Consider the following 14190-nt stretch of genomic DNA (forward strand, 5'->3'; position numbering starts at 1 on the left):
TTACGATTAGAAAGAGACGGAAGCAATTATTTTGTATTTAGTTGTTGTCAGCGCTGGCAACAGCCAAAAATAGTTAATTTCGTTTAGAAACATGAAATGTTATTATTATAAACAAGAAGACAATTTAATAAGATTAAGAAAAATAAAATAATTTTGGGTTTTTATCAATATCAAGAACCATTTCTCATGTATTTAGAATGAATCGTTTTAATGTATAATAATTTATGCATAATATGAACAATTGAAATATTACTGATTAATAGAATTGTGATATCGATTCAGGCTACAACATTATTCAAAAGTGGAATAAAATTAGGACTTTTTGTACATGTTACCAAATTAACTAATATATCAAACCACTTCCTGTCTGTCCTTTAGCTGACTATTAGTACATTAAAATAATTTCGATAATAAAACATGTTTCAACCATATTTATTTTCTTAAAATCTAGGCTAATAAAAAACGGAAGTTTGGTTGTTCGTTTAATAATTGAATGCGCTTATTCAGAAACTTCTATCCGATTAATTGTTTGTTTGGTGTTAGATAGCTCACAATCACAACAATATCGACGTAGGCTTTAGTATACCACTCGTACGTAATTGCAGACACAACCATTTCTGAATAAATGTAAGAAATAACTGATCCACTAAATAAGGACCAAGAACAAGTGATTTGAAAAGTTATAAAATATTTTTAACATTTCTGCTTTCTTGCTTTGTTAAGAAGAATATTTGAATGAATCGATTAATCAATTGAATATTGGGGTATCTTTCCAATGACCTCAATTATTTAAGCTACACACGTCACTAATTTATCTGTCACTGGCTGTCTGTCTTCGTCTTTCTCTCAATTTTTTTGCTTTGCTCGTCTGCATGAAATGTAATTTTGGTGAATGCTTTGTGATTTTTCTACAAAAACGATAACGTGAAGTGTTCGTTAAATGGTCTGTTACTATTCATCATAGTTTCAAAAAGCTGCTATTTGTAAGACATGTCGCACAGAGATTCGGGACCTATCCCCAATAGATGGTTGAGGTGTCCACGAAAGGCCACTGGGCTGGTCGCTGGGAAGTTCCTGGCATTCAAAACGCCTCTGGGGTCCAATTTCAATGATAAGGTACCTGAAGGAAACCGCTTTACGCCATCAATGCTGTTTGATTACATGAAAACTTTGAAGGTAAGCATTATCTTGTTGTGTTTTGCTTTCGTTAGCTGTTTATGTAGGTTCAAAACCTTGTGAATGCCCCAGTTTTAAATGCAGACTTGTAGAAATACACTGAGCATTAATTTATTTATTAAAGTATGCTGCTCATATACAAAATGATTCTGAAGCCCAGTTGGACCTACGGCATCCAGTTGTGGGGCTCTGCAAGTGCCTCTAACATCATGATAATTCAGAGAGTGCAAAACTACATCCTGAAACAAATATCGAATGCACCATGGTTTATAAGAACAACAGAGCTGCACGAGTTATTGAACGTGCCTATGGTGAAGCAAGAGATAGACACCCATGGAAGCAGCTACAAGCTAAGACTGTCAAAGCACCCGAACCAGTTGGCTGGGCAGCTCACTATCCCAGAAACCATACGGCGGCTTAAGAAGCGGCGGGATATCTTCGACAATTAGTCTGAAAATAAACCAGGGATTAAGAAAAATAAAGGCCTGTTTCCGCTGGGAGCAGTGCTCTAAATGACGAAAAGAATCCACCCCATCTGCTTATAGTTTTTGAGGACTGATCGCATGATTAAACCATAAAACAAAAAAAAAAAAAAAAAAAAAAAAAAAAAATTAAAGTATGCATTTTGAAATATTGTTACAATAATCATGACATTTTTAATGTCCTAATATAGCAATAACTAGCTTTCTGCCCGCGGCTTCGCCCGCGTGGAATTTTGTCTGTCACAGAAAAATTTTTTGTGCGCGTCCCTGTTTCAAAAACCGGGATAAAAACTATCCTATGTCCATTCCCGGGACTCAAACTATGTCCCTGCCAAATTTCATCGAAATCGGTTGCGAGGTTTAAGCGGGAAAGCGTAACAGACAGACAGACAGACAGAGTTACTTTCGCATTTATAATATTAGTTGGGATGCTTAGGATAGAAGGAAGAAAGAAAACTAGGCTACAATGAAGTAATATATTTTGCTTTACGATTTTATACCCAGCAAACTGCTAGTGTGTTATGTAGTATTTTTTGATATTGTACCAGATGAAGATAAATAACACATTAGAGTTGCAATTGAATAACTATTACTTATTGATTACAGTAAATTAATATATAAATAACCATAGTTCTTTATTGCATCATATTGGTTCATACAATAAGATCTTAAATATAATAACAGACCCATAGGCGTAAATAGAGGAGTTCGAGCAAAATGGTCTATAATGTATTTTTTAAAAATCTAATAATTAACAGGTAAAACTAGGGCTATGGGTGGATCTTACGAACACAACCCGATTCTACAACAAGCAAGAAGTGGAAGGTATGGGTTGCAAGTACGTCAAACTGCAGTGCCGTGGACATGGGGAAACGCCGTCACTTGACCAGACCAGGTGCCTGTCTTTTGTAATAGTAACGCTAAAAGGACCTGACTTGTTCTAACCGTAAAAATGTAAGCTTTGAAGTACATTTTGTTTATTTCCTCAGATTGGGATTGTCTTCCTTTCTGACCGAACATTAGTTTAGCCTTTTTACACAAAATCGAAAGCAGCAACTTATTATTCTAAAATTGAACATGTGGGTGCCACACAGTACTTTTAATCGGTTTTATTAAAGAAATCTAAAGAGATTTTATGATGATGGTATTAAAGAAAATTGTTTTTCTTACGCTTATTACAGATTATTCATCCAACTTGTGAGCAGATTCCTTACAAATAATCCTTTAGAGGTTATTGGGGTGCACTGTACTCATGGGTTCAACCGAACTGGTTTTTTGCTGGTATCATACATGGTAGAACAGTTGGATTGCAGCGTGGAGGCTGCTCTGAGTGAGTTCGCTAGACTCCGGTAAGTGCTACTATTTTATGTATGTAACCGATGGAGTTTTGTGAAAGTGTTTGTTACTTACTTATGGTAATATCTTTATTAGGCCTCCTGGAATATACAAACAAGATTACCTAGAAGAATTATACAAACGCTACGATGATGCTGAATTCACACCAGCTGCCCCTGCCAGACCTGATTGGTGCAATGGTATATTTAAACATATTTTTGCTTTAAAATATTGCTTGACTCAATAGCTTGCCTTATGTTTTTCAACCTGAACATTATTTACAGAAGAAGAAGAAATAGACTATGACGATGATGATGACAAACCATGCAATTCACAAAGTAGTGCCCCATCACAAAGTACATCTGGGTAAGTTTTAAATACATTTCTCTGTTCAAAATATTCAAATCTACTAATAGATAAAAATAAGTACTTGTTTTATCGGAAAATCTGCTATTAAGATTTGAATATCCCTCCAGGCACAATAACAAACCCAAGAAGGGCAGACGGGAGACCACTCACAAAAAGTCAACATTCATGCCCGGGGTTCGTGGAGTGGAACCGTTCAATGCTCAGCCTCGGCTCAGTGAAGTCCAGAAGAAAGCCCAAGAGTTCTGCGAGTGGAAAAGCACAGGCTTCCCTGGCTCTCAGCCTGTGTCCATGGACGTTATGAACCTAAAGAAGCTACATCAGAAACCTTATAGGGTGTCGTGGAAAGCAGACGGAGTTAGGTAAACTTCTTTCACACATTTCTCCTTTAAGCGTGTACCCCAACTACACTACTCTTGAAGTTGCCTAAAATTAATCGAAGTAGGTAGATACATATTGTAGATGTGCGCTCTTCAGTGTATAGATATGCCCTTCGAGTTTTGGTTAACTTCGTCGAAGCGTCAATTTAAGGAGTGTAGCTGATGTATAAACTCTTCACATAACATTTAATATTTATTCTTATTTCAAAATGTTTTTTTTTTTTCAGATATATGATGTTAATAGACGGCGAAGGAGAAGTGTACATGTTAGACAGAGATAACTGCGTATTTAAAGTATTTGGCTTAAGGTTCCTACATAGGAAAGATCTCAGGAGGCATCTAAAGAATACTCTACTTGACGGGGTACGTGACTAAACAACCAATATTCATTAAGAGCCATTTTACATTTTCGTGCGAATTTTTAAGATTTCGGAAGCATGAATTACTATCTTAAGCAACACCCAGAGATTATTTATTAACTGCGAAAGATAGGTCAATCCTTGTTGTTGACCATTAATGTAACGGATTTACTAAAACTCTTTTGCTTAATTCGCAGTGCCCCATCTCCCACAACCATTTTACGGAAAAATTGCCGCAGACTCATTTTCAAAGTCCTGTATCTATTATTTATGCTCGTATAATAAACTTAAAAATATATAGTAATCATCGGACATATATTCTTGTAGTCCAATAATCAAACGGATTCTTGAATTTCATTACCATTATTGAGTAAAATCTAAAAATATATAGCAAATTTTTAAGATTTACGTCACATTTTGATCGTAATTTTTGGTTTAAATACACAGCAATAACAGCAATAAAAGTATCCCAGAATAAAGAATATTCATTGGAGAATTGATTTCTACAGTTATTGTTTAAATATTAGTAACCACTTTGTCAAAATATTGATGTGAATCCCAACTAATATTATAAATGCGAAAGTAACTCTGTCTGTCTGTCTGTCTGTTACGCTTTCCCGCTTAAACCTCGCAACCGATTTTGATGAAATTTGGCATAGAGATAGTTTGAGTCCCGGGAAAGAACATAGGATAGTTTTTATCCCGGTTTTTGAAACAGGCACGCGCGCGATAAAGTTTTTCTGTGACAGACAAAATTCCACGCGGGCGAAGCCGCGGGCGGAAAGCTAGTAACAGTATAAATTACAATGCGCAAGCCGACATCGATTAGTATGGCGCGAGCGCCCGTCAAGGCAGGACCTGTGTCATTTTTCCCGCCATGACGTTTACGTGCGTTCGTGTCGTGAAGCGGCGATTTATACGGCGACCAAATATTTTTGATACTATGTCGAGAGGTCCCTGTTTCGAGTCGGCCGTTTGGTGTAGTGGTTCGAAACGGACTAATATGCCGAGAGGTCCCGGGTTCGATTCCCGGCTGAGCAGAAATTGAAATGATGAATTATAATTTCTTTGACGGGTCTGGGTCTATAATAAATAAATTATAAAAAGTATGTAAGTAGTATATCCAATAAGCTGGCTAGCACCCTTAACACAAGCATATTAGTTGCTTACCTACTTTGGGACTAGATGGATGTCCAAAGATTTGTTTATTTATTTATCCGCTTTGAGTTTTGTTTCGTGAAGAAGAAAAAGAAGCGTTGTATCGAGAGAGTTTTGTTGTTAAATCTATACTCATAAAAGAGGAAAGATTTGATTATTTGTTTGTTTGAAGGCAATAGGCTACGAAAAAAAAATCTTTCACAATTAGAATCCTAAATGTTTTCTATGTAGGTTATAAAATATTTTCAAAAACTTTAGTCAAAATCTTCGATAATTTGACGTTTTAATAAATATTTTATTGTTTTCAATACGATTTCTTTACTAGTTTTTAGAAATTCTACGATTTAACTAAAGTGTTTAATATTTTATGCATAATTTATTAACTTCTAAAATATATTCTCTATTGATAGATTACGCTTCGTATTTTATTAAAATTATTACCTGACGAGGTTAAAAAGGTGTAGAATGTTATTTTGGATTTAACTTGCTTCCATAGAAATATAAGGTGTTATTTTTTGTACTGATCATACTTTACCAACGCATCTAATAAAATCATACAAATACAACCCAAGTGTTTTTAAAAAAAAATTCAGGCTAGTTTTTGTTTTTACTTTTCCTAACAAAAAAAAGATATTATTTTTACAACCATCCTGTCTTCACTCACTGCCTCTCTCTCTTTCTTTACTCATTTCATTCATACGAGTACGAACAATGGCCGCGCGCATTCATTCAACGTTCACACACATAAAGGTTAGATTACACTAAACCTACGTTACCAAAAATTATCACTCGTGAGTATGTACGATGTTACGTCATGTTAATAGGTACTACGCGCTGGGAGAAACAAAATCTAGCTACATAAGTAGGTAAATAAGTGTATTTTCATTAGTGTAATAGCGGGGGACTTTTCCAACGAACCGAGGCGAATCATCCGCGTTAAACTAGAAATTTAAAATAGGATAGAAATTGGAATTCAATATCTACGGTTTCGTAATGCCTACGCAATTTATTTAGAGACGTAATAAAAAATTGATAGGTACATACCTATTACTACTTCGCTTCGCTTCAGTGGAAATGCACCCTAATATTGAATATGAATAGGTGTTGTAAATAAAACTCACTGATCAATTTTCCTGGTTTTAATTCCTAAATTATGATTTGCCATCACACTTTAGATTCATTGATTTTACTTATTCACACATTTACCTATTTTGAATGTTGTTATTTAAAGTTCCTAGGTTATTATTACACTAATCACAATACATTTTGAACGTCAAGCCTTTGTTGAATGTTCACGTAAACACTGTCTTGCACTGTCTAATCTAGCCACGATCGAATTGAGGTAATGCTTTCGGGCTGCACACTTGCTTGCTGTTCACTAGACACCACGTCGGATGTTGTATTCACAATTCGCGCACTAACTTTTTTACGGAAAAAGTCCCTTTCGCGTAAACAAGAACTCATCTGTCCAAATCACACTGTAGGTATGTACCTAGGTAGACTTCCGCAATAACCATCGATAGAACTAGGTCGCGGTCGTGGCCCTCTGGCAACAACTCCTTGATAAGGCATTCCGTATTTTTACGCAAAAGCCGCCGTCTGCGGCGCTCGCATCTGGGTACCGCCAGCACTGTGCCGGTGATTGAAATTGAAATCCAGAACTTCGTCCTCGAAGCGCACGGAATCTCGTCAAGTCAGGATACGGCTGCGCTCCCTGAAGCGCTGCGCGGCTCCAAACAAGCAAGGTATGAAGGTTTTCGACTCGTCAATGTTTCTCGTCGGCCAGTTAGTGTGCCCGAAACATAATTTCACCTGCGTTTTGTTATTGATCAAGCGCGGCATTGTAATAAATCACACATACACTGCAATACGTTTGGGCGCATTGGACGGACTGGGACGATTATTTATGTTGTTGCGCTCCCGCATGCCGATCGGCGGCTCGGCGCGGGCTGTGGGCGCGGAGCGACTGGCAGCGATATCAATATGGCCGACTCACGCGGCGCGGCACGTGGCAGTGGTCGTTGCCCTCGGCCGGCTACTACGATAGTGCGTACAAACGAATACTCACCGCGCTCAAAGGATGATTTATTTTTTATTTTTTTCGAAACATTCTTTGTCGTTTTACTCGAAAACTAGCCTGAATTTTTTTTTAAAAACACTTGGGTTGTATTTGTATGATTTTATTAGATGCGTTGGTAAAGTATGATCAGTACAAAAAATAACACCTTATATAGAGAGATTCTAAGTAATGCGCTGAGTTCGAAACTAAGTGTCGCATTATAAATTCACACACACAAAGATATCAAAATATGTACTCATTATCCACTGCGATATCAGTATTCAACGTTCGAATAACCTTTAGTAGTAGGTATGCAAGCAATATAAACTGTTTACATTATGCCGACGCTCCTGTCATCATTGCTTTCACAAGCAATATGTTCTGTTTTTGGGCATATTGTTGCGACACCGGCTCCGCCCCTTTGTCACTACAACAATAACTTTTTTTTTGGGTGATAAAACTGTAGTGGTGTATATTGTTATTCTGGTCGACGCCAGGGATGGATGAGCGCCCGCTGTCGCTGGCGACAGGGTCTTCTGGTTTAGGTCTCAGGAAAAATTAAATCCACTCGTAGAAATTAATAAACTCAGTGTATTCACGAGAATAATTACACACAGCACTAGTGCTCAGTTGAGAGAGACTCTAGAGACGTATTGGAACTGAGTGAACCAACAACGATCTTGCGATAGGAACATCCGACCCGAGTGATAGTTGAACACAGACTGACTAGTACCAGGCCTCTGTCACTCGCCTATGCCGGCCGAGATAATTACCTACAGCGCGCGACAACTCTAAGTTGCAAATCAGTCAGGGCCGCCACGCGCCTGTGTGTACACACGCGTACCTATACACGCTCGGTCGATCATCGTCGCAATCAAGGTTTATTGTTCCAACAGCACTGTTTTTCCTCTTTATAATGGAAAATCGTAATATTTAGAAATAAAAATTAACTGTAGTAATTAATTAAAAATAACAGGAATTACAAACAAATGTGTTACAGAAAATAACTTGTCTACTAGACTTATGTATTATTTATGTCATATGTGGTAACACATCCCACTACGTAATCCACATATTGATTATGAAACCATGTAATATAGAGCGAGGCAATTACAATTTTAGCTAATAAAAACATTAACTTTACTTCACCGTGTCTTGTTTCCGACACTACACCTTTTAAAACGTTTGTCCAATTTCGAATTATCGCAACACTGAAGTTTATTAATAGGTACATTGGAGATGGTACGAAATACAAACACCACTAGATTAACGTTTACCAATCGTAAATACAATAAATGCTTCTTAAAATTAAGTTTTTATTTATTTTACTTTGCTTATACAACCCTGACGCTTGAGCTGCGAGGTAGATAAATTCTGATCACAAAAAAATTGCGCTCTTATGAGCGTAGTATTACGGTGCGATTTCGAATGCACCAGGTTCGTTGGAAATTTTGCATTATTATTATTGCCGTTAAAATGTCGGCATCTGATCAATTGCGATTTCTGTTGCTACTGTTATGTATTCTGTGCTAATACTGCTGTACTGTACTGTAAAGTTTCATCAAAATCTGTTCAGTAGTGTTTGCGTGAAAGAGTAACATACTACATCCTGACATCCACAAAAACTTTCGTATTTATAATATTAGTAAGACTAGTAAAAGTAACATAGTAAGATGAATTATTTTAGTTATTTGTTTAATAACAATAATATTTATTTGTTTATTTCTTAGCTCTGTCTGATAATGGATCTTGAGGAGTTGCAATGGCCACCTCCATTGCAACTCCGTAACAAAACAATAGAACCCTATGGAGTTTGGGCTTGTGTAATTCGCCTTGACGAATATTTCGTCCCTAAATGATATCCAGAGTCCGATGATGGAGCTGTAAAGGGGCAGATTTTTTTCACTATGTTGACTGTCTTTATTTTGTACTTAATATAATATTTTACATTAATATGTAAAATACGAATAGGTATAATTACCTATTCGTGTTTCATTATTAATCGAATTATAAAAATCTTTAAAAGACTAAATAAACTCTATTAAAATTTTAAATTAATTTATCAAGTTTATTAACCGTATTCTACCTTAAAATTAATTACTTATCAAGTCTTAATACGGTCACGGTTCAAGATTTTTTTGTCCATTTCGGCGTTCTTTTTACTCTTTTGACGTTGCGTTGACAGTTTTCAGCTAAATTCGCGCGGAATATTTTTGTGAAATGGCTCTTAACTGACAACACATTTGAATATTTTGAATTAACAGTTTATCTTTTGTTTAGGAAATGGTGATAGACAAAGTTGAAGGTGAAGAAATATACAGATATTTATGCTACGATATAGTAAAGTTTGAAGGGCTAGACGTTGGCAAGATGGCGTTCTTCCCTGTGAGATTAAACTGTATAGAGAACGAAATTGTTAAACCTAGGTAAGTTTTACTTCACTATATTACCATTTCATACACCAATACTATCCATGAAAAGTATTTTATTACTAAAGCAGAGCAGAACAAAATAAACTGTGTAAAATTCCATAGGTAATTTACAGTAGGTTCTTTTAGTCAACCCTTAAAGTTAATCCCATGCGTGCCGTGATAAAATCTTATCGATTATTTTAGATGACAAATGTATGGGCTTATCGCGAAAAATCGATAAAATAGCGTAATATTAAACGCTTATCGCGGCCCATATCCTAGGCCTACATTACTGCTTAATATGCACTGTAAAATATGTTTTTATGACTTGCCTATCATCAATCAATAGATGCTAACTTTTTTTTACAATAACCAACCAAACCCACAGGCATCAAGCCATGAAAGAAGGCATCATAAAGAAAGAAAAGGAGCCCTTCAGTATACGTCTAAAGCAGTTCTGGGAACTTCCTATGGCACACCAGTTGCTTGGGGAGAAGTTCGCGAAGACACTCTCCCATGAGCCCGATGGGCTCATATTTCAACCGTCCAAGGAGGTAAGTTAACCTAAACTACCGTTCGTTTCAGCCGAATGACGTCCACTGCTGGACAAAGGCCTCCCCCAAGGATTTCCACAAAGACCGGTCCTGCGCCGCCCGCATCCAGGCACCTCCCACGACCCTCACCAGATCATCGGTCCACCTAGTAGTGGGGGGCCTACGTCTTTCGGCTCGTGGTCGCCACTTGAGAACTTTTCTGCCCCAGCGGCCGTCAGCTCTGCAAGCTAAGTGTTCCGCCCACTGCCACTTTATTTTAGCGATTCTGCGGGCTGTCAGTCACTTTGGTTCTTCTGCGGATCTCTTCATTTCTGGTTTGATCACGCAGGGAATCTCCTACCGTACCTTAGTAGAAACTATTATTACCTATTTCCTAAAGGATGCATGACCAATACATGTAAAAGAGAACACGATTCGATGGCAAACTTTACCCATACAAGGCCCTTTCTTATCATAACTAACCGAAATTATTTCTAAGAATCATGACAATACGACACTGTGATATTTGTGTGAGGCCTTTGTTCAGCTGTGGACTTTATTTAACTGAAACGAATTTTGATATTATTTCTAAGAATCGTTATTTCTAATTTGCGTTCCCGTTAGTTTTTGTTTTACGGGATATTCCCCGATTGTTTTTATTACTAACAGAAATGCCCGACCCTTAAAATCTTTGTTATTAAATCTAGTTTAGGGGATTCCCTGAACAAACAACCTACTATAAGAGCTAACTTTTTTATTTCAGCCGTATGTCGCCGGAAGATGCGACGAAGTATTGAAATGGAAACCAAGTAACATGAACAGTGTAGATTTTAAGCTGAAAATCGTCACTCAAGGTGGACAGGGGTACGTTTAAAAGTAAAATTAAATAAAAGAATATTTAAAAAGATTACTTATTGATTTTTCAAAAAATAATTAGTTATTTAGGAAATCAAAACAAGATCTTTTTACACTTTGCAGTATGCTGCCTACAAAAGTCGGTCATCTCTATGTAGGCCAGATGGAAACACCTTTCGCCTCGATGAAAGTGACGAAAGACATAAAGCACCTTAACAATAAGATAATAGAGTGCACATTCGAAGACAACAAGTGGGTATACATGAGAGAGCGGACGGATAAGTCGTATCCGAACAGCTATACTACTGCTATGGGTAAGTTCAGAGTGCAACATTTTTTTTCCTCTATGAAAAATGTTTTTAATGTGCCTTTATCAACATTATTCAATTTTAGGCTTATTTTTCCATATCTACGGCGATACTTATAGTCATGCAGTTTCCGGTCTATTTTCCCTTTTGCTCATGCAAGCAACTCTTTAAGAGTGAGCGGGATGTACAAAGGAGGCTGGGCGTTAGGAACAAATCTTACCAAGTGTTCCTTTACTATTATTTTCCTATCGCAATCGGCAGTCTCACACCTATCGACGTTGTAAAGCGCTTAAGCGTTGAGAGAAGAGACTGCAAATAAAAAATAAATAGTTACTAAAGTAAAATTTTGCTATTTCTTCCAGCTGTATGCGAAAGCATCAAGGACCCGGTCACAACAGAGATCTTACTGGACTTCATAGACAACCACAGATTCCACGACGACTCCGACATCATGCCTCCGCCCAAGCGCACGCGCCGATAGCAACGCTCCACCATAGATAATATAATATAATGTAAAATACATTATCCTACTTTTAAGCTCATTGATGTTGTTGAACATATTGCGAGAATCTAAATTAAACTAATTATTAGTTTGAGAATCTAGTTAGGATAGTTAAGTGAAATACAAAACTGACCAAATTCGGATTGTTTTATGAAGCCATTTTACAAGCTTGCCTATGAACTTTTTTTTGTAACTTCATTTGGGCATTTTATCGATTTTTGACGATAGGTCCATACTTTTGTCGTCTAAAATCGTCCATAAGATTTTATCGTGGCGCTCATCATACCCCAACAGTGCAATGTTTGAAAAAATATATGAAAATGTTAAGAAACATAGGCAAATTCTTAAAGGCGAATTAGATAAGCAATTTGGCGAAGTATCTCCATGTTTTCTGACTAATTCTTCTAAGTACCTCTATTTAATTTGAATCTTTTCATCACAACAGTGTACTCTAATGATACTATTGTAAGATGAATCACACTTTTTGTGTTAAATAAAAAGTGCTTGTAAAATTATGTTTATGTTAAGAATTAATTTATTGTCCTTTTTAATCAAATGCACACTGCTCAATTTCAGTGTCAATAATGAAATTCTGTGTTGTCAAAATACTTCAACTTTATTCTACAAAATACCTGTCTGTTCGCCATTTGTGTATATTTTGTTAGAACAACAATTTCTTTACTGAATCTTTTACCACTACCTTCATAATATGAATATCTGTTTTAAATATTTTATTTGGGTACAATGTACTTATTTATTTTTCGCAAATATGTTTGCAGTTGTCAGCAATGGTTTTACAATAAATATACATTTATAAAACAAACTTTTTTTATTTACAAACAATGATAATGATAATAAATATTATAAATTGCAGTTGCAAGTAATTGTGCTATATTGCCATCTATTTTCTCCATTAACATTGACACACTTGATCTTGTTTTCTTTTGTCAATTTAGTGAGATGATGGTTGACATTGTAAGCAGCGGCAGGCCAAAGATGCTCAGGTGTTTCTACATAAATTATTTTGACTAGATCCATTTCAGTTAGCTGCTTCTCAGGATTATTTTTCAGGACTTCTAGTATTTGGAACTCTCTTTGGTTTCTGTGTGCTATGTAATACTCTATTTTCTGTATTGGGTCCTGAAAATAAACAAAATTAGTAATCAAAAAATGTAATTATGAAATGAAGCAATGATATAGGTAAAGGAAATAAAAACATACTTCTACAATATTTCCATGACCTGGATAGATCATTCCAGGGTTTAAATCAAGTATCTTTTGCAAGCTTTTCATGTAAGTATACAAGTCCTCAAATACAGCAGTACCCTCCCCTAGTATACAGTCTCCACTGAACAGAATGTTTTCTTCTAGTAATGTGAGGATCACATGGTCAGTTGTATGGCCAGGTGTGTGGTGGACTTTGACTGTGGCGCCCTCTACTTTGATCTCCTGGCCGTCTGATAGCCAACAGGTTGGAATTGATGATGGCAACTCATTGTCTGGTGAATCCTCTTGGCTCCTTTTGTGCTTCCACACCTTAGGTTGCTCTGAAAGTAAATATAATGAGTATAAACATTATGATAGGGTAATTTTGGATTTTTATAAATGTTGATAAATACTTACTTGCAATAGATCCATAGATGTTCTCTACTCCCCCAATATGGTCATGGTGCCAGTGAGTGACCACTATATGTTCAATATCCACCTGTTCAGATTGCACCACATTCGCCAAGTTTTTTTGGTATTCTGCTACATCTTTGTCTCCTGTGTCTACAAGGATTCGACTGAAAAAGTGACAGGGAAGAGTTTAGAAAGATTTATAAATAAAATGTTAAGTAAAATAAGTTCACTCGGTATCATTTGTAGAGGAGGGAAGGTAATCTAATTGATTAATTACCTTTTACCAGTTCCAATTAAATAAGTATTGGTTCCCTGGAGGGTCATAGGGCCTGGGTTGCACCCAAGTATCCTTATTATTCGATTGGACAGTTTAGTAACCGCGGGGATGACTGCTGCCATTTCTTTAGCTGTGCAAATGCCGTGATTTCTGCCGAGTCCAAAGTTGAAGATAAGAGGCAATAAAAGTCTCCTCATCTAATCTAATCCCGAATCTTCAGTCAGTTGTCAAAAATTCCTGTTGATTAGATTTGATGACTTTTCTTCTTCTATTGAACAGTTGATTCTTAGGATAATTACAATAAAAGTATTTTAGTTTGGCTCGTGCAAAAAAAATAGATAAAAAACTTTTGACAGTTTTTGACAAAAA

General features: G+C 36.4%; 2 protein-coding genes across 2 annotated transcripts; one reads left to right on the plus strand and one right to left on the minus strand.

Annotated features, from left to right (window-relative positions):
• The first annotated feature begins 570 nt into the window (after window positions 1-570).
• Window positions 571-12417, plus strand: LOC135088024 (mRNA-capping enzyme). The gene is made up of 12 exons (XM_063982904.1): window positions 571-1176; window positions 2417-2553; window positions 2840-3007; window positions 3090-3193; window positions 3278-3359; window positions 3470-3721; window positions 3967-4102; window positions 9596-9741; window positions 10115-10280; window positions 11023-11123; window positions 11238-11428; window positions 11785-12417. The coding sequence occupies exons 1-12, from the start codon at window positions 991-993 to the stop codon at window positions 11901-11903; spliced, it is 1788 nt and encodes a 595-aa protein (XP_063838974.1). The 5' UTR covers window positions 571-990; the 3' UTR covers window positions 11904-12417.
• Window positions 12418-12754: 337 nt separating this feature from the next.
• LOC135088025 (beta-lactamase-like protein 2 homolog) lies at window positions 12755-14142 on the minus strand. Its single transcript, XM_063982905.1, has 4 exons — window positions 13822-14142; window positions 13548-13708; window positions 13146-13471; window positions 12755-13064 (listed from the first exon to the last, which is right to left on the minus strand). The coding sequence occupies exons 1-4, from the start codon at window positions 14016-14018 to the stop codon at window positions 12786-12788; spliced, it is 963 nt and encodes a 320-aa protein (XP_063838975.1). The 5' UTR covers window positions 14019-14142; the 3' UTR covers window positions 12755-12785.
• Window positions 14143-14190: the final 48 nt, after the last annotated feature.

Source organism: Ostrinia nubilalis, chromosome 3 (genome assembly GCF_963855985.1).
Source record: "Ostrinia nubilalis chromosome 3, ilOstNubi1.1, whole genome shotgun sequence".
In the NCBI taxonomy this organism is placed as follows: Eukaryota; Metazoa; Arthropoda; class Insecta; order Lepidoptera; family Crambidae; genus Ostrinia; species Ostrinia nubilalis.